General features: G+C 38.7%; 2 protein-coding genes and 1 long non-coding RNA gene across 3 annotated transcripts in view; all 3 read right to left on the bottom strand.

Annotated features, from left to right (window-relative positions):
• Positions 1–5915, bottom strand: part of LOC118407773 — a 15045-nt gene extending 9130 nt beyond the window's left edge. The window contains exons 1-3 of the mRNA XM_035808290.1: positions 5882–5915; positions 5559–5642; positions 898–930 (exon numbers count right to left, since the gene is read on the bottom strand). Coding sequence (XP_035664183.1) covers positions 898–930; positions 5559–5581 — 56 coding nt within the window. The 5' untranslated portion in view covers positions 5582–5642; positions 5882–5915. The remainder of the gene's footprint in view (positions 1–897; positions 931–5558; positions 5643–5881) is intronic.
• Positions 5916–7273: 1358 nt separating this feature from the next.
• LOC118407787 lies at positions 7274–10173 on the bottom strand. Its single transcript, XR_004830195.1, has 3 exons — positions 8919–10173; positions 8407–8543; positions 7274–7320 (listed from the first exon to the last, which is right to left on the bottom strand). It is a non-coding gene; the product is annotated as an uncharacterized LOC118407787 (long non-coding RNA).
• Positions 10174–12617: 2444 nt separating this feature from the next.
• LOC118407792 (oral-facial-digital syndrome 1 protein homolog) overlaps positions 12618–20457 on the bottom strand; it is a 91139-nt gene continuing 83299 nt past the window's right edge. Inside the window, exons 12-16 of the mRNA XM_035808325.1 lie at positions 15832–15864; positions 15493–15525; positions 14730–14801; positions 14291–14395; positions 12618–14022 (exon numbers count right to left, since the gene is read on the bottom strand). Of these exons, the coding sequence (XP_035664218.1) occupies positions 12927–14022; positions 14291–14395; positions 14730–14801; positions 15493–15525; positions 15832–15864 (1339 nt within the window). The 3' untranslated portion in view covers positions 12618–12926. The remainder of the gene's footprint in view (positions 14023–14290; positions 14396–14729; positions 14802–15492; positions 15526–15831; positions 15865–20457) is intronic.

Genomic DNA, 20457 nt, shown 5'->3' with positions numbered 1-20457 from the left:
GTAACGTAAATTATATTTATGCTTTTAATGATAAATAAAATTTAAACAAACAGCTCTGGAAAGATTAACTCTGCAGGCAATTACTTATCTGGGAGCATTCTTTCCTATGAGTACAAAAGAAATGATCTTTCTATACATTCTAAGGGACTTATTATGGTAACGTAAATTATATCAAAAAAGTGACAAACGGCCTGAGATTGGCGGTTATAGTCATGTTTCCAACATTCGTGTTTTATGTGTTCTGTCATTTGTTTGTTACGCAACACCACTGTTTAGCAGATAAAACAGTGAAAAAATTATCGGAAAATGTCTTTTCGTAAGCGAATTACACCCAACAGAAGTTCGGTAACGTAATTTATACAAAAGTTGGCGACAAGAATAAAACGGCATCTGACGTAAAAAGGTCGTCTGCTGGACAAGTTCATCAACACGTGACAAGCCGGCCTAAGTGGTTGATGTAAATTATGACTGAAAATTTAAAGAACTAACGTCTTTTCATTACCAGAATGCCACGATATTCACCTTTATAGCATTTCCGACACGTGTTTTTAGCGTGTTTCTAAGCAAAACCTTACCCGGGACGACCAAAAGGCAACTAACAATGGTGGGAAAACATTGCTTAGCATATTACTATCATGTACTTGTAACGGAAAAGGGCAAACTACGTAGTCATTGTGTCTTTAAAGAAAACTGTGGCCCGCTGCTTATGTGCGACAGCAATTTGCCCCTTTAACGAGGAATGGGCGATAAGCTAGCACCTTATGCTTACAAAGGTGACGTGTTATACTATCTCACCTTCCTCTAGATATTAGTTTGACAATATCAGTGAAGTACTTGATTGTAGTATTGGATCTTTATAACTAGGCAATAGAAAATTAAAGTGATCTGTTAACTTACTCTTGAGCCAGCTCTAGAAGCTCTGCAGCCACCCTGTAAATTAGGAAGGATTAGTCTACAGTCAAACCTGTCTATAGTGGCCACTCAAGGGACAAGAGAAATGTGGCCACCCTAGACCGGTGTACCGAAAGTGCTGTTGATCACAGCCTACTTTTGACTAAACTGAATTGGATTGGCCTTCGGAGTACTGAGCTGGATTGGTTCACAAACTATCTTGCAGATCGCCAACAGCGAGTCTCACTGAATGGTTGCACATCTGATTCCATTCCTATTACTATTGGGGTACCTCAAGGGTCAATTTTAGGTCCCCTTCTTTTCAACCTGTTTATTAATGACCTACCCAAAGCTATAACCCGCAGTAAAGTAACCTTATATGCGGATGATACAGCTATATTCTTTTCAAGTAATGACCCCAGATGTATAGAAAGCACATTAAACATGGAACTTAAACAAATTACTTCCTGGTTTAAGTCGAATCGACTTACTCTTAACATCAAGAAGACAAAGTGGATGCTCATGGGCTCCACTAGGAAAACAAATTCTACTCCTGATTTGGAGATCAAGATTAATGGTGATACCTTGGAAAGGGTTAGCTCTTATAAATATCTGGGTGTCATACTTGATTCTAGCTTAAGTTTCACTGATCACTTGGATGAAGTGTGCAGTAAAATGTCACAGCGCCTAGGACTATTAAGACGCCTACGGCCTTATCTCTGCACTGGTGTAGCAAATTTGTTGTATAAAACCCTTGCTCTACCACTCCTTGAATATTGTAACGTGGTATGGGACAACTGCAGTGCAGCCAACAAGCAGCGTCTCCAAATCCTCCAGAACCGGGGCGCACGAATCATCCTCCGACGTGAACCAAGGTCGAATGTTGGGGAGCTGCATCAGGCACTGGGTTGGAGTCTGCTGCAGGAGCGAAGAACTCGGCAGATCTGCATTATGGTGTACAAATGCCTTCATGGCCTAGCACCCAACTACCTACTCAACACATTTCGTTTCAATAACCAAATCCACAGTCATAACACCAGACAAGCACAACTCCTACATAAACCTAACTACACTTCAAGAGCAGGTCAACGCACATTTGCATACAGGGCAGCTGAAATATATAATACACTTAAACCTGAGACAAAACAAGCAACTACTCTTAAAGCCTTTAAACAGTCTCTGATATCATAACACTGACATCTGACCTCTGATCCCAATGACTTTACAATTACCTTATGATTTTTTGTGATGTTGAGTTGTTATTGTGTATGAGTTGTTATTAGTAAGTTGCGTATATGATTTACTGATCCGAATTGGATTATTCTTTCTTATGTTCAGTCCGATTGATCAGAACAAATGGCACTGACCTCTGACCGCAATGACCGTCCAATGACCCTATGAGTTTGTGATCTTGAGTTGTTTTTGTTATTAAGTATGAGTTGTTATTCTTTTGAGTTTTCCTAAGTTGCTTGTATGATTTACAAACCCGAATTGGATTATTGCTTTGTTATGTTCAATCCTATGTTTGTATTTATCTTTTGTACTTTGAGTTATTATTATTGTTATAGGGCTCCCTTGGAAATCAGTTACCACGTTAACTGAAGGGACTACCCTAAAGATCAATAAATAAAAATAAATAAAATAAAAAAGTGCGAAAAGGAACGAAAAGGAGCGAAAAGGAACAAAAAGGAACGAAGAGGAGCGAAAAGGAACAAAATGGAACGAAAAGGAACGAAAAGGAGCGAAAAGGAACGAAAAGGAAAGTACCGAAAGTGCAAAAAGGAACGAAAAGGAACGAAAAGGAAAATACCGAAAGTGCGAAAAGGAACGAAAAGGAACGAAAATATCGGATAGGAACGAAAAGGAAAGTACCGAAAGTGCGAAAGTATGAAGCAAAGTAAAATAAAATCGATGGGAATATAAGGAAACAGTACTATGATCGGCAAATGCATATGAAACAGGCTTTTTTTTCATTTTCCACCTTGTTCCACGAAATCCCAAGATCCCCAATGTTTCAATTGAAGAATGAATATTAATGAGACCTATTTATGCATATCTATGTTCATGTACTTGTTAATGTGGTTATAACGTTCCTTAGAATATCCATATTACATTTATATCACAAAATTTCACAAGAAGAAATGGATTATGTCGAGAACGATTGCGCATATTTTATTGTAAAATGCCATCATATGTTGATATAGTTGTTAAGAAAATGCAATGCTAGCAAAGTTAAAAGTATATGTATTGCTATGCTCAATATGAAAGAGCTTGACCTAAGTGAAATATAGGTCGCAAGAGGCAGACATTTATTTGTAGTCATTATGACGGAAATATTCTTTGCACAAATTCCTCACGTTGGCGCCTTTCTTCCTGCCAAAATGATGAATACTCGTGGTACAACTTGATAAAAGCTCCTTGGTACAATGTATATATGTCTATCCTTTCACAGCTTTTCTTTCGTCGTGAACGAGCAAGAAGATATGTCTCTGGGCAGTCTCCAGAAAACCATGTTGTGTTGGCCCTGTTGAAGGGAGCTGTCATGTTCGTGGGGCAGCAGTTTATTAGCATATCATTCCTGACCGGATTTCTATTAGACGTAAACAATCGCGGGTCATTTGCATGCGGCGCTCCCATCTTGGGAGAACAAAAACTACCCAAATACATCAACAATGCTACAATCTTGCCTCATTCTGAAAATGTATATTAATCGATATTTATCTATCACCCACCAGTAACTGAATTTTAGTCCTTACTTTCTTATCTCAGTTCCGTTTCTTTGTATTTATTTGATCTTCAGAGAATAATTTAGCCACACAAAACACAAAAGCATGAAACAGCGCCGTAAAAAATTGATATTGCCAAAATCTGAGTAAAATAAAACACGTTTCATAGGCTTCTAACTCCCGAAGTACCGTTTCCTTATGTTCTCATGGATTTTATTTCAGTTTGCTTCTTACTTCGTTCCTTTTCGTTCCTTTTCGCACTTTTGGTGGCAAAAGTGCGAAAAGGAATGAAAAGGAAAGTACCGAAAGTGCGAAAAGGAAAGTACCGAAAGTACGAAAAGGAACGTTTGCTCCTTTTCGTTCCTTTTCGCACTTTCGGTACTTTCCTTTTCGTTCCTTTTCGTTCCTTTTCGCTCCTTTTCGTTCCTTTTTGCACTTTCGGTAGACCCCTACAGACAGGTGGCCACTATAGAGAAAATGCTGACCAATTGCCAAGCAATAAGTTACAAGCAATAAGTTATGCTTTCAGTACCACTAATCTTTCTCGCCAAGTAACATTGTCTAAATTGTCTCAAACAAAGGTCAACTGACCCTGACAAAGTCAAATCTACCGAAAATGATTGATATAATTGATCTGCGGAATGTTGGTCAATTCGCAAAGACTTGTGCTGTAACGTTCAATGTATGTTTCCCTACCATCAAAATAACCCTGTCAGGAACTTCAAATCCTCGCAAACTACGATTTTAACCTTGTATACACATGGAGAGGAGCAAGGGGCCAGTTCCTGGCCTAAGCACTTCAACAGTAGAAACAGAACCAACTAGAGTTCAGCGACCTCATACCTCCATGAAAATTTAGAGCTTTCGTAAATTTCATGCAATTGACTAAGACATTAGCATAATTTATGCATTGTGTTGTTCATCATTAACAAACGTACACATGTCACAATTATAAAATTCCCATTATTAATCATAAAGCGGTTTTGCAATTTTTACATAAATTATGCAAATAAGTTCCTCATTACCATATTTGGTATCTGCTAATATTCCACCTATCATAATTAACATGTGTTACATTTATTGAAGTCCAGTTATTGCAAACAATGGAATTATACAATTTCCTCATTGATTAAGTCCTCACTTGCATAACATGTATATCATTATGAACATCTTTGCCTAAGGTACCCGCATGCCTAATATGATGCCAATCCGTCAATCGTTTCTGCAGTTATCCTCTTCGGAATGTCTTGACAAAAATGCCCCTGCAGTTCCCAAATTATACGTTAGGGGGCTGAAACTTGCCCAACTTTGTCATGACACTGTAAGCTATCTCCCACCTAAATTTCAAGACCATATCACGCCCAAAACAAGAGATACATAGAAAAAACTGCTATGATTGAATGTTGTCATTAATTATGCAAATTTGCTCCTATTTTGCATAATTAGTATTTCATTTTGTACAACGTTGTCTGAGGTGCCTACATACCAAAAATCATGAAAATCCGTTGTTCCCTTCTTGAGTTATCCTCTTCAGAAGTTTTTGACAAAAATGCCCCTGCTATCCCAAAACTAAACGCTAGGGGGCCCAAACTTATGTCATTTTTTCCTGAGCACAAGAGCTATCCAATACTCAAAAATCTTGACCATAGCATGTTCAGAACACCGAGATAGCAAAACCGGAAGTTGCGCTCCAGTACCAAGGTCACACACCAGGGGGCCCAAAATTTACCTTGACCTTCGTCTTCCCAACCCCTACCCACATACCAAATATCATCGTGGTCCATCAAGAGGTTCTCAAGTTATGATGACCACAAATATGCGGACACACAGACACACACACACACAGACACACACACAGACACACCAAAAACTATACCTCCATTTTTTCATGGAGGTAATAACATGGAGGTAAATACATGATGAAGACACTGAAAGACTCACAGCTTCTCATCAGTTAGCAGCATCTGCAGTTCTGCATTATGGAAGGACGTCCTGACCAGGTCATCCTCAGCAGCTTCAGCTTGCCTGTTTGGGGAGAGAACACAAAACAATCAGTTCTGTCAATGACTTTACTAACACAATTTTCTTGTGATAAACTATGATTGATACTCTCTGTCTCTATAAGCTAGCACCTTACGATTACAAAGCTTGTGTGTTACACATACTCTCTTACCTTCCTCTCGATTTCAGTTTAACAATGTCAGTGAAGTATTTGACTTTTCACTAATAAGGCAATAAGAAATCAAAGTAATCTATTAACTTACTCTTGAGCCAGCTATAGAAGCTCGGCAGCCTCCCTGTAAATTAGGAAGGATTAGTCTATTTGCTTTCCAAAAGAAAGCCTGAACCACCCCCCCCCTCCCTCTCTCATGCTAGCACACACGGCCACACCCACCCACAAACACCACACACACACACACAAAAAAATGTGTATTTGACATACATACATATTACATATACAGTATACACACTATGACATACATGCATAGACACACATAGATACACGTGTGAATGTGCACATACACCTGCTGCAGATTTTCATTCAGCACCAAGGACAAGGAAATTTTCTGCATCCAATAGATGGAAAAACATTGATATTGATGACAAGGAAGTCAAGAACTATTATAATATTATGGGTATTTTGGGGTAAATACACATTAGGAAAGTTACATATGGTCTCTTTTTTCTAATGAGAGAAAAGGCAAGTCTGAAGTCAGTCTGACTCCATCTAATAGCAATTACTCAAGCAACTGGATATACTTTGGGAAATGGTCTGAGGTTTCAGGTAGAATCTAATACCTTTCTTCAAATTGTCAGTACTGGATGTCTAACCTTCATGGATGCAGCCTATGACTACATTGTACATTCTTATGTTTACTTCAGAAGCAATCTAGAGTTGATCAAATCCCCACAAAGAAACCATTATTACATAGTCTTACCTGTTAAATGGGGAGCCGTCTTCCTTTTTCTTGAGAAACAATCTGGAATAAGAATAATCAGTGTCAAGGAATTGATGTACAAAGCATCGTGTGACTTCATACAGATCATTCATATGGGTATCCCACAAATCATATGAGTCTAGTTAACAGACAAAGGAAAGTATGTGGCAATAGCACAGGTGATAAAGTGCAAGCAGTAATTCAAACAAAGTTGTTCTGAAACTGTATTACTAGGAATCTCACTCACTCACTCACTCACTCACTAGGAAATCTAGTATTAGAAAATAGTAGTTGGACAGTAAAGCAACATTAAGAGTGATAAATTTTAATATTGCCAAACATTAGCAACAATACACAGTATTTCATATATGTGTAGATGAATTTTCTTCTATCCTGTAAGATACATGAATAGTGCCCAAGTTTGTCACTAAGCATGGATCTTTCTAAAGTCCTGAATGAACTTTTTATTTGTGCTGTTCCTAATTTTGCTTTTACCACAAACAAGTTAACTCAGCTTCAAAAATGTAACTTTTCTACTTTCTTAATGTAACAAAACAATCTACATCAGACCAGATTAATTTGTGAGATCTTTTCTGGCTTGACGTCCCATCTATATAACTGTAAATCTAAATAACTGCAACCCCTTCCTCTACACCACTACATCATCCATGGTGCCATTATAGGTTCTTTCTACATATAAAGTTACTTACTTGTGAAGGGCATACAGGGTCTCTTGTACTGTACCAGTATTTCTCCTCAGACTGCTGGAATAACAGATAGAGACAGTTAAAGTGATGTTACCGAAATGTCCCTGCAAACACTCCTAAAATGTGTTGTCTCTTAACTTTTACCTCAGAGTTCAAATGCAGAGGTCCATTAAATTGTGTTTTCCTTCTCAGTGATAATTTGAAAGCATAGAACTAATTTTACAAGTAAGTCATTTCACACTACAGTTGAACTGGTTGTGACCATGTATTGAGAAAAATACAACTGCTCCTTGTACATGAATATATAAAGGCCACACTGAGTCAATTCCATGGTTTAAGGGCTTACCAGTCAGGACATGTTGATGAAGGTTAGACATCCAGGTAAAGTAAGACACGTAAAGTAACAGCAACTGTTACTCAAACAACTGGATAGAATTTAGAAATGGTCAGATGTTTCAGGCAGTATTCTGCTGTCTCCAGTCAGTGTACATAATGGGTTAATGGAGAATCAGGATTAAAAGCAAAAATCTGAATTGATATGTTACAAATTCTCATCCATTCACTTACAATAGACTGTCTGAAACATCTGTTTCCAAATTCTATCAAGTTGCTTGAGTAACTGTAGAAAAATGGGTTGGTGTTGGTTTCAAGGTAAGGAAATATATACATTTGGTCATCCCTCCCCATTGGTCTTTTTCTGATCATTGTGAACACTACTTCTGACATCAACATCATCATCATAACAGCATCATAAACTGACTAAACAGTTTCTTACTGGCTAAAGGAGGTTGCTGCTTCTCCTCCCAGACTCTGCTGAGAGTAGGAAAGGGAACAGGCTGGAATGAGAACAAGAACACAAACACAACACAACAGAGCAAGGAAAAGCAAAGGGTAAGAAAAAGAAGATCAAAAGGTGAACATGTTGATTATAGAATTAATAAAAGTAAACTATGGAAATATATGAAAGTTTGTGTAGTTGGGTCAACTTGTCAGAAATCTCTGAATATTCGTTGACAAAGTAAGAGGAAAATAAATGCAACGATCGGGTGTAACTGGGGTGTAAAAGAGAATCAGTATCCGTGTGTTCCCAACTAGAAAGTTGAACGTTTTTCGGAAATGACCGACAAGGAATGGACAACTTACCTTCATCTTTCGCTCAACAGTTCTCCCATCTTCTTTTGACAACGTTGTCATCTTTCCTCACGTCGACACAGTCGCGTACACTTCGGAAGTTCAGAAAACAAACTGTCGCAAATTCTTGACTTGTCAGAACGTCAGACCTAGAAAGTGCGGGGCGTAAAAAAAGTCAAAATCTGTTAGATATTCCTTAGTGTCTCGATTTAATTCACAGCTACAATACGTTAATATGCTTGTAGATATTTCAACATATCAGATATATCAACATTTACAAACAAAACCTACTTCCTTCTACTAAGTGTAGAATTGACCTTGAAAAGTTAGTCCCGAACAGCAGAATGAATTTGTTCCTGCTTTACACATGTATTTAGCCAAAACCTTGGGACTTTTAAGAGCTCTTACTACCTTTCTGGCGTGCACACAACAGCTAGACGTAAAACTATGCAAAGACTTGTGACTTTTTACTAGTATTTCAACCCATTTTCTTCGTTTTAAAAAGAGAAAAGAAATTTTCTTACCTAGTTCACGGACTGGAACTTGTCATCTGTGTGGAACCCGTGTCCATGGTAACCAGGGTAAACAGAACGAAAAATCGAACGCAAGGAGGAATGATCCTGGATTGTCTCTGTTAGAACTAAAAGAAATTGTCCCAAACAAATATTGCGTTGGCTTATTTCTAAGGTTTAAGCCCCTCTTTAGACTTTAGACTGTTGTTTGTGAACGGGCAGAGATAATCTACTTGACTTGATCTTTTTGATTGTACACATAAGAACATGTTAGCATTTTTTTAATACAACGATCGTTTCAACATTCCTGTTCGGTACCGCGGATGACCACAAGAATAACAACCGGGTTGTGGCGGTGAATAAACTTGGTACTATCTCCCCATTATACGACAATTCGATATTGTAAACAGGCCCATAAAGAAGGCTGGATAGTTATATCAACTAGAAGATAGACTTTTCTATTCCCCCAGCAAGCTGTCTGCAAAATAGTCAAGCCGCTCCGCGTTCACGGAATGGACTACTTTCTCTCGCGGAATGGCTAGATAAAGCAATACTCTGTATAATCCATTGAACCATTATAATGTAATGAACTATGAGTCGGTGGATGAGTCACTTATCACCATTGTTACGCTAAAATTCGTTTTTTTTTTCAATTTACATAAACCAAACCTTGATACCTGCCGCCAACCCCGGAAAAGGCAAAGATGGGCGATATCCTTGGTGCTGATTCGCCATCTCAGTGTTGCACCTGCTGCTCTTGAGAAAGACGCTGGGTGGCGCTTTTTCACCAATGAGTATTTTCCCCATATTGATAAGATGATGCTATTTACACTGCTCCAAGACATGAAAATATTGAGTATTCTTCCAGCCTTTCCACGTAGAGCTATGTAAAAGTGTATGTACTTTAATTAACATCCGTACTTTTGCATTATCGAGAACAAAAAGGACCTTTAAAGTGATAAACCGTTATGTTACAACAGGGAAACGCCTCGGCTAGGATCAAAACAATGCTTTATTTAGCGCTCCGGCCATATCTAATAACAGAACGATTTTTAGTACACAAGTGCCATTTACGAAGATTAGAAACTGTGTTTTTGTTTAGCGGGTTTTTATCGAGTTGGCGGCGTCTCTGCATCCTTTTCTTCATAATGGGAATATCATGAAAAGCATACAAGCACATGTATGACTGAAAAGACGACAAATACACAAAGATTAAAAATGATTCGTTTTTTATCAACAAAATTCATCAAGAGTTCTGTAAAATCGATAGGCCATATGGCACATTGATGCCACAACAGATTCAGTGATATACAAGTTTTTAGTTGTTTATATTCGTGGTTTAACTATTTCAAAGTTAGATGTCGTGCGCAGTAGTAGCAGAGTGTTGTTCTGTATAACTGTCAGGAATGGACTCTCTCAGCCGACACCCCTGTGTAAAATGAAGAAGTCCGAAACATCAAAAAAGGTCCTTGCATAATCACCCTAGTCGGTATCTGCAGATATTAAGTCGGTTTGTGGCGATTGTAAAAAGAAAGGTCAAGTTTTAAACTGGTTGACGTGGCGTTTTCCTGCGGTACTGCAGCAGGCTAAATATTTTTGTGTGTTTGTGCACAACACATACTCGAGGGGCTGAGAATGAATCTTCATCATGATAATAGTGTTTTATGGATAAGTAGATAAGAGGTCGTGAATTGAAAAGGAAGGTCAAGTTTGGGAAATAGTTTACCTGGCGTTTTCCTACGGTGCTGCAGTGAGTTTTGTACTTTTGTGCGTTTGCTTGTGGATATCATACAGTAGTGGCGAGATATTGGATATTGTGAATATCTTCATGATATTTTGTAGCTATGTAGAAGTTGTAAAAAGGGAGGTCAAGTTTGAAAATGGCATTTTCCAACGGTACTGCAGCAAGCTTTGTATTTTCAAGTGTACGTTTGGCTATGGACTCGAGAAGCTTAGATGATCAATGGATCTTCATTATATTTTGTACGTTAGTAGCGGTTGTGAAAAAGAAGGACAAGTTCAAAAATGGTTCACCTGGCATTTTCCGTTGGTCCTGCAGCAGGCTATTATGTATGCGTGTTTGTCTGTGTACAACATAACTCCAGAAGTTGTTAATGATTCTACATGATATCTAGTGAATGGGTATAGGGTCACTAGTGGGCCTCCTAGCAAGTACATACGGTACTGCAATGCAGATTCAAATTTTAAGGGAAAACTTTGTGGAAACACTAGGTTCCTAATTTTTGAGTAGTGGATAGCTTTTGGGACTGGGAGTAAGTAATGGAAGTTTGGAACTGCAGCAGGTATTTTTGTTGCTAGCTTTGTAAGGGAATAATTCAAACAGCTGTGGGGTTCATGGATTTGCATTGTTTTTGGCAGGCAGAAACCTGGGGTAAGGTACAAAAAAACCTAGCCTCCATAACAGGCTCTCTTGGCCTTTTCTCTCTTTTTTTGCTCCTAATACACTTCAGCAGTCTGACGCATTTTGTTTTATTTAAGGAACCTCCAGAGAAATAAGATTTACTTTTCTACATCAAATATGATCAACACTAGTTCTCTTCGCCAATGGCGATGAGTATGTTTTTGTCGACTTGGGTCTGTATGTAGGTCAACAGCATATAACTCGAGAAATTGTGGATGGAACTTTGTGATTTTTGGTAGGTGTGTAGCGGTTGTCGAAAGGAATGCCAAGTTCGAAAACGATTTACCTGGCGTTTTCCTACGGTACTGCAGCGAGCTTGGTATGTTTTTTGCAGTTTGTTTTGGGCAGCATAAGTCAAAATCTAGCTGGGCGATTTTCAAGAAACTTGGTAGGTGTGTAGCGGTTTTGGAGAGGAAGGTCAAGTGCGAAAATGGTTTACCTGGCTCTTACCTACGGCGCTGTAGCGGGATTTGTATGTAAGTGCGTTTGTCTGTAAGCAAGATAACTCGAGAACCCTTGAATGGATCCTGATGATATTTGGTAGGTGGGTGGGGGTCAAGAAAACGAAGGTCAAGTTCGATAATGGGCCCCCTAGTGACTGCCTAAGGTACTGCAGCAAAACTTTTATTTTTGACACTTCGTGTTTTGGATATGCTGTGGTCATGATTTTTGAGTGGTAGATAGCCCTTGGGGCAGAGAGTAAGTGCTGTGAGTTTGGACCCCCTAGCGGCTTTTTGGGAACTGCAGGCACCGATTTCCTTTCAAACTTTGAACGAGAATAACTCGAGAACGTGTTGACGGATCATCAGGATTTTTTGGTATGTAGATAGAATGAGTACTTAAAATAATAATCTACATGGAAAGATGCATTTAATTGTAATCAGTGGCCAATTAACAGAAATAAACTGTTTTGTATATACATGTATCTCACTTGACCTATATCTATGGACACATCTGTTTGACAGATGTTTTTGCTGGAGGAAACACTGACAAGCCGTGAGCTGGACACTGAAAAGCTTGAAATTCTGATTGACCAGGGGTGCTATCAGGTCATCTTGTACAATCAGGTCTTGTTTTGGTAGCATTTGTGGGGTTTGGGGGTAGGTACTATTTAGTAATACATGAATAAGACCTTAAAGTCTTAAATAAAGGCATGATTTAGTAATACATGAATAAGACCTTAAAGTCTTGAATAAAGGCATGATTATTTGGCGAAGAGATGGGTTCGTTGAACTCTAGTTAGAATTGTACCAGTCATGAAGCTCAGAGAACAAGAAATACAGCACAGCCTTGTACACACTACACACATGTATTGTCAGACTGCATCTCCCCTTCACAGACAATGCTTATGACAGACATAAAATTGTTGGGCATGAAAATAGAGTCTCTCTCATGTTAAAAATGTTTGATAAAATTGGCCATACAAATATTATATTTTTCATTTCTTTTTTTATACAATTATTTCAGATCTCTCCTTGTTTACAAATAAGACCGCTGGAAAACACATTGCAGTATATTATATGATACCATCACTTTGACAGCATATATGTTTACAGATCATTTACATTATTAAATATATATTATACACTATTATGTTCTTAATCCTCTTTCACACTGTTGCAACAGCATAACATCCTCTTTGCTTTTTTCAACCATTTGGCTAATCCCTTACTCTCTACTCGTGGGCTCAAGTCTTGTTCAGTGTCAGCTGTCTGTCTGTCTACCTCGGCATCCATGGGTAAGGGGCAGCGGGCCAGGAAGCACTCTGCAGGCAGGAAAGAGTCCTCTTTGTATTCCACGTCTGCTGGCAGGCCTTCCTCCTTGTCATTCATTGGTGAGGGGCAGCGGGCCAGGAAGCACTCAGACAGGAAAGAGTCCTCGTGGCATTCCATGGCAGCTGGCAGCCCTTCCTCCTTGTCATTCATTGGTGAGGGGCAGCGAGCCAGGAAGCACTCAGGCAGGAAAGAGTCCTCTTTGCATTCCATGTCAGGTGGCAGCATCTCTTCCTTGTCATTCATTGGTGAGGGGCAGCGGGCCAGGAAGCACTCAGGCAGGAAAGAGTCCTCTTTGCGTTCCATGTCTGCTGGCAGCCCTTCCTCCTTGTTATTCATTGGAGAGGGGCAGCGGGCCAGGAAGCACTCAGGCAGGAAAGAGTCCTCTTTGTGTTCCATGTCTGCTGGCAGCCCTTCCTCCTTGTTATTCATTGGAGAGGGGCAGCGGGCCAGGAAGCACTCAGGCAGGAAAGAGTCCTCTTTGTGTTCCATGTCTGCTGGCAGCCCTTCCTCCTTGTCATTCATTGGTGAGGGGCAGCGGGCCAGGAAGCACTCAGGCAGGAAAGAGTCCTCTTTGTGTTCCATGTCTGCTGGCAGCCCTTCCTCCTTGTTATTCATTGGAGAGGGGCAGCGGGCCAGGAAGCACTCAGGCAGGAAAGAGTCCTCTTTGTGTTCCATGTCTGCTGGCAGCCCTTCCTCCTTGTCATTCATTGGTGAGGGGCAGCGGGCCAGGAAGCACTCAGGCAGGAAAGAGTCCTCTTTGTGTTCCATGTCTGCTGGCAGCATCTCTTCCTCATCAATGGGCGAGGCGCTGTGAGCCAGGAAGCACTCGGGCAGGAAAGAGTGGTCTTGTTGTTCTGTGTTATCTGGCAGACTCTCTTCCTCAGACTGTTGTAACTGGGCTGTCAGCTTGGTGTTTTCACTGTAGGGCAACATAAAATGCAATAAAATTAATCATACTCATTCTGACGAATTCAAATCTCAACAACACAAAGAAATCAAAGTTAACATCCCAATTCAAAAGTAGTAGTCACAACAATGGCAAGAGCAAAATTGAAATGAGTACAAAGCACACCAAGATGTGAGCCTGGATTTGCAGTGATGCCACAGATACATGAACAGGACCAGGAAAGAATGTATGGACAAAATAATAGTGACTGTCCTATATTTCTCATATTGAGTCAACTCACTTCCGCTGCTCCTCCAAAAGGACCTCCAGTTCTGCGATCCTGTATGCCATCGCTTCTGCCTCTTCAAGTGAGACGTGGGCTCTGGCTTCATATCTACTGCTGAAACTGAAAATAATTAAAACATCATTAATGTAACTATTACTATGATTTTATTTATTTATTTCTGTGTTCTTTTACCAGGGTAGCTCCCATCAGTGACTGACACTGCTTTTCATGGAGGCCCAGGATACATACAAATAACACATACATACAATACAATAATTACATAATACAACAATGTGCAACAAAAGCAAAACCACTTATATCCACTTACTATTTTACCTTTAGCCAAGCTGTTATATTAATTTAAAAGCAACTAAATAAAAAATATGAATGTTTCATGTTATGGAATAAAAAGTGCTCCCGAGGTGTTGCCAAAAAGACACAGAAGATAACTCACCAGGACCCTCCTGTCTTTAGAATGGCGACCTGAGCCTTCAAGTCATCTATCAGGATGTGCTTCTGGGCACTCCTGTCATAGATAATGGGATTGGAATGTAAACTGGTGCACAGACAGAATTCACAGCAAATACAGATACTGCTAATACCAAAAGAACACTTGAAGTATGAGAAAATACCTCAACAGGTGACGGTACATACAGCAAATATGAACACTACAAGCAGTATGTAACACAAACAGGGTACAGACAATACAGAGGAGAAGGACAGTTAAGGGGCTATGGAGATTACAGGAAGTACAGACAGTAAAAGGGGGTACAGACAGTACTTGGGGGAAGCTATACTGAGTAACAGTAGATAAATTATGGACATATAACTTAGGGGCTAACGTTATAGACAGTAGGCCTTGTTTGGACAACACGGGGGTACACATGCTAAAGACAGCACTGATACATTTGAATGGAGTATGCTGTCTGGCACTCCAGGGGACGTGGACATTACTGGGGTATGGACACAACAGATGGTACAGACATTACAGGGGGTATGAACAGTAAGCAGGTATCAATACTACAATACATCATAAACTTCCATTAACAAAGGCAAGCAAATACATTCACAAAACAGTGCTTCTTTGAAGATGTTAAATCAGTGCAAAAAAAGTTTTCATTTCTTCTTAAAGTTTTCAAACGAAGTTAGTTTTTGAACAATGTTTTTATAAGTAACAAAACTGAAAAGTACTAAAAGTGGTCAAAATGATTACAAACCTCTTTTTTTCCTCCTGTAGGTCACAGATGGCCCTAATAGATTAAGAGATGATGAAGCGCACATAATAAATTATGATGTGTTTATAAAGACACGTTTATTGATATCCCTTTTTATATTTCTCTGTTCAGATGTAAGGTTTCCACAACTAATAGATAAGGTGCATCTACTCTAACTTACTAATGACTATGAATTGCTTTACATAAATAGCCATTTGTTTTGAAATTCCCATTCTGAATTCAATTTCTTTTCAAGAAAAATCACCTTATACAAAATGAGTTTCAGTTCTATCAGTCTACATTTAATAAGTTATCTAGGAAAAATGTCAAACAACTACTCACATTTCTAGGTCTTCATGGGCCTGAGAGAGCTCCCTGTGTTTAAAAAAAAGTCATACAGTTTAGTAAAGAAAAAATTATTCATTGCAATAGATACAAACATTATCATGGTATTTGGTATGTAACAAACTTAACATTAAGTGTCTTATAATTACAATAATTACAACAAGGTCTGAAAAGATGGACCAAAACTGAAAAGTTGGAAATTCATATTTTTACCTTTTGTGTTGCACCTTTGCATCGTCTGCTTGTCTGTGATAATGAAATGTACAATGTACATTAAAATAAATTGTAATGAATATACGAAATTGCTTATTGTGTCAGATCATAGTATTACCATTCCAGTCATAGTTCTAAAAACTTCATTGATATTTTTCAAGAAGCAGGGTTGGACAAGTCCACTAGCCCTATTGTCCAGGACAAGTGAAAGTGCTGATCAGGCAAGTGCATGACCTACCCCAGTTGCCCGATCGATTGTGAGATTATCATATACTTGTTACATTTTAGTCATGACATTAAGCAATGGTCAACATAGAAAAATAAAGGCAATAAAAATAATAAATAAGAATTCCATTGCTGGGAGTAAAAATGCATATAATTTATAATAAAAGTGACATTTTGAATTTTGGAGAAGTGAACAATTGGTTTGGGCAAGTAATCTTTTTAGAAAACCTGTCCAACCCTGAGAAGGCCTATCTTATCAACACTGGATGGAGAGGAGCAAGGGGCCAGTTCCTGGCCTAAGCACTTCAACAGTATGAACAGAACCAAATGATGAAGACACTGAAAGACTCACAGCTTCTCATCAGTCAGCAGCATCTGCAGTTCTGCATTATGGAAGGACGTCCTGACCAGGTCATCCTCAGCAGCTTCAGCTTGCCTGTTTTGGGGAGACAATTCCAAACAATCAATTCTGTCAATGAATTAACAAACACAACTTTCTTATGATAAAGTATGATTGATGCTCTCTCTCTCTCTATATATATACATAAACTAGCACCTTATGCTTACAAAGATGATGTGTTATACATACTATATCATCTTCCTCTAGATATTAGTTTGACAATATCAGTGAAGCACTTGATTGTAGTATTGGATCTTTATGACTAGGCAATAAAAAATCAAAGTGATCTGTTAACTTACTCTTGAGCCAGCTCTAGAAGCTCTGCAGCCACCCTGTAAATTAGGAAGGATTAGTCTACAGTCAAACCTGTCTATAGCGGCCACTCAAGGGACAAGAGAAATATGGCCACTATAGACAGGTGGCCACCATAGAGAAAATGCTGGCCAATTGCCAAGCAATAAGTTACAAGCAATAAGTTATGATTTCAGTACCCACTAATCTTTCTCTCCAAGTAACATTGTCTAAATTGTCTCAAACAAAGTTCAATTGACCCTGACAAAGTCAAATCTACCGAAAATGATTGATATAATTGATCTGCGGAATGTTGGTCAATTCGCAAAGACTTGTGCTGTAACGTTCAAGGTATGTTCCCCTACCATCAAAATAACCCTGTCAGGAACACACACAAATTTATTATAGGTATATATAACATACATACATGTTACCGAACTTACATACATGTATATACACATTATGACATACACGCACAGACATACATAGATGCACTTGTGCACGTGCACACACATGTACGTGGTTTGCTAATATACACATACAGCAGATTCTCATTCAGCACCAAGGACAAGGAAATTTTCTGCATCCAATAGATGGAAAAACATTGATGACAAGGAAGAAAAGAACTATTATATGAGTATTTAGGAGTCCATACATATTCAGAAAAGGTGCATGTGGTCTATTTTTTTCTAATGACAAAAAACGGCAAGTCAGCCTGACTACGTCAAATAGCAATTTCTGAAGCAATTGGATATTATTTGGAAATGGTCTGAGGTTTCAGGTTCAGTGTGGGTAAAGTTGAAAAATTGAACTATGCGGCTCCAGATGTTTCTCTGAGGGACAACTACAATGTGCAAGATGCCAGTAGCTTGAGGGATGAATCTACTCTACTTTATCAAGCAATGGTCAACATAGAAAAATAATTAGGCAATGATAAGAATTCCATCGCAAGAAGTAAAAATGCATATAATAAAAGTGACATTTTGAATTTTGAGGAAGAAAAAAAATTACTTTGGGGAAGTAATTTTTTTACAAAACTTGTCCAATCCTGAGAAGGTCTATCTTATCAACACTGGATAAAGAAGAGCAAGGGGCCAGTTCCTGGCCTAAGCACTTCAACAGTAGAAACAGAACCAAATGATGAAGACACTGAAAGACTCACAGCTTCTCATCAGTCAGCAGCATCTGCAGTTCTGCATTATGGAAGGACGTCCTGACCAGGTCATCCTCAGCAGCTTCAGCTTGCCTGTTTTTGAGAGAATACAAAACAATAAATTCTGTCGATGACTTTACAAAAAACATGTTTCTCGTGATACTATGTTTCATGCCCCCCTCTCTCTCCCGCACTCTTTCTCTCTCTCTCTCTCTCTAATGTTAAGCTTGCACCTTATACTCACAAAGCTGGTGTGTTACACATACACTCTTACCTTCTAGATGTTAGTTTGAATAAGGCAATAAGAAATTAAAAGTGATCTTGTAACTTACTCTTGAGCCAGCTCTAGAAGCTCTGCAGCCTCCCTGTAAATTAGGAAGGATTAGTCTATTTGCTTTCAAACGAGCTGGAAAATGCTCCCCCCCCCCCCTTGTCTCATGCGAACACATAAACACACACACACACACACACACACATACATGTAAAAAAGATTACATACACACACATAACTTAACATTTCTGCCCGTGCACACACATGCACGTGTCTGCTGGGTAACCTAATAGTATATCCGTTGTAACTGGAATTAAGGAAATCAAGTCCATATTGCGACTTTGGCTTCAAACTACATTTGTACAATATCTGGAAAATATTACAAATTGAATCCATTGTTCATCCACTTCATATCCTTGAATACCCTGATTTTAAAACAATGGATAAAGGTTTCCCGCAGATAAAGGTGAACTGGAGTTATATATATGTTAAAGCAGATTTTCATTCAGCACCAAGGACAAGGAAAGTTTCTGCATGCAATAGGTAGAAAACTTTGATAACTACATAGACAAGAACTGTTATATGAGCATCTGGGGATTGAAACGTATTCTGAAAGGTACATGTGATTCTTTTAATGAGAGAAAAAATATCTGAGATCGGCCTATGACTACATTGTACATTCTACTTATTTACCTCAGAAGCTATCTTGAGTAATGTGAAGTTTGCTGTGTATGTTAGCCCCCACACAGAAACCATAGTCTTACCATAGTCTTACCTGTTAAATGGAGAGCCATCTTCCCTTTTCTTGAGAAACAATCTGGAATAAGAATAACAGGTGGTGGGGGATTGATATACAAACCATCATATGACTTCATGCAGAAACACCATATAGGCATGCCACAATCAATGTGGCACTTTCACATGTGATCAACTGCAAGCAGTAATTCAAGCAAACCCATTCTGAAACTGTATTACTAGTACATCTAGTATTGTGAAAAGGAATTCGACACTTCAATAGGCAACATGAAAAGTGATTACAATATTGCCCCAACAGTGGCAATGAATGAATACACAGTATTCCATAAACTAGGTGAATTTTCTTCTGTCCTAAAAATACATGAACAGTGCCCAAGTCTGACCAAGCATGGATATTTCCAAAGTCCTCAATGAAATTTTTATTTCTACTGTTCCTAATTTTGCTTTTACTACAAATCAGTTAATTCAGCTTCAAAGAATATAACTCTTGTACTTTCTCAATATAACATAACAATCTACATCAGACCAGATTGATTTGTGAGATCTATTCTGGCTTTACACCCCATCTAAATAAATAACTGCAACCCCTTCCTCTACACTGCTAGATTATCCATGGTGCCATTGTAGGTTCTTTCTACATGTAACATTACTTACTGGTGAAGAACATACAGGGTCTCTTGTACTGTACCAGTATCTCTCCTCAGACTGCTGGAAGAACAGATAGAGACAGTTAAGGTGATGAAATGTCCCTCTACACATTCCTGAAATATGTGTTGTCTATACTTTTATCTCAGAGTTCAAATTCAGAAATCCATTTTATTGTGTTTGCCTCCTCAATGATAACTTGAAAGCATAGAGACTGATTTTACAAGTAAGTCCTTTTACACCACAGTTGAAATGTTGCCATGAGCAAGATACAACTGCTCATTATACTAACATAAATATATAAAGTCTATACTGAGTCAATTGCTTGGTTCAAGACCTTACCAGTCAGGACATGTTGATGAAGGATAGACATCCAGGTAAAGTAAGACATGTAATGTAACAGCAACTGTTACTCAAGCAACTGGATAGAATTTAGAAATGGTCAGATGTTTCAGACAGTATTCCACTCTCTCCAGTCAGTGTATCTGGAGTAACTGGAGAATAAGGATTTAAAAGCAAAAATCTGAATTGATATGTTACAGATTCTTTTCCATTCACTTACAATAGACTGTCTGAAACATCTGTTTCCAAATTCTATCAAGTTGCTTGAGTAACTGTAAAAATTGTCTTGGTGTGGGCTGAAATATATGCATTTGGTCATCCCTCCCC

Source organism: Branchiostoma floridae, unplaced genomic scaffold (genome assembly GCF_000003815.2).
Source record: "Branchiostoma floridae strain S238N-H82 unplaced genomic scaffold, Bfl_VNyyK Sc7u5tJ_1465, whole genome shotgun sequence".
NCBI classification, from domain to species: domain Eukaryota; kingdom Metazoa; phylum Chordata; class Leptocardii; order Amphioxiformes; family Branchiostomatidae; genus Branchiostoma; species Branchiostoma floridae.
The sequence above is the reverse complement of the archived record's forward strand: the minus strand, read 5'-3'. Positions and strand labels throughout refer to the sequence as shown.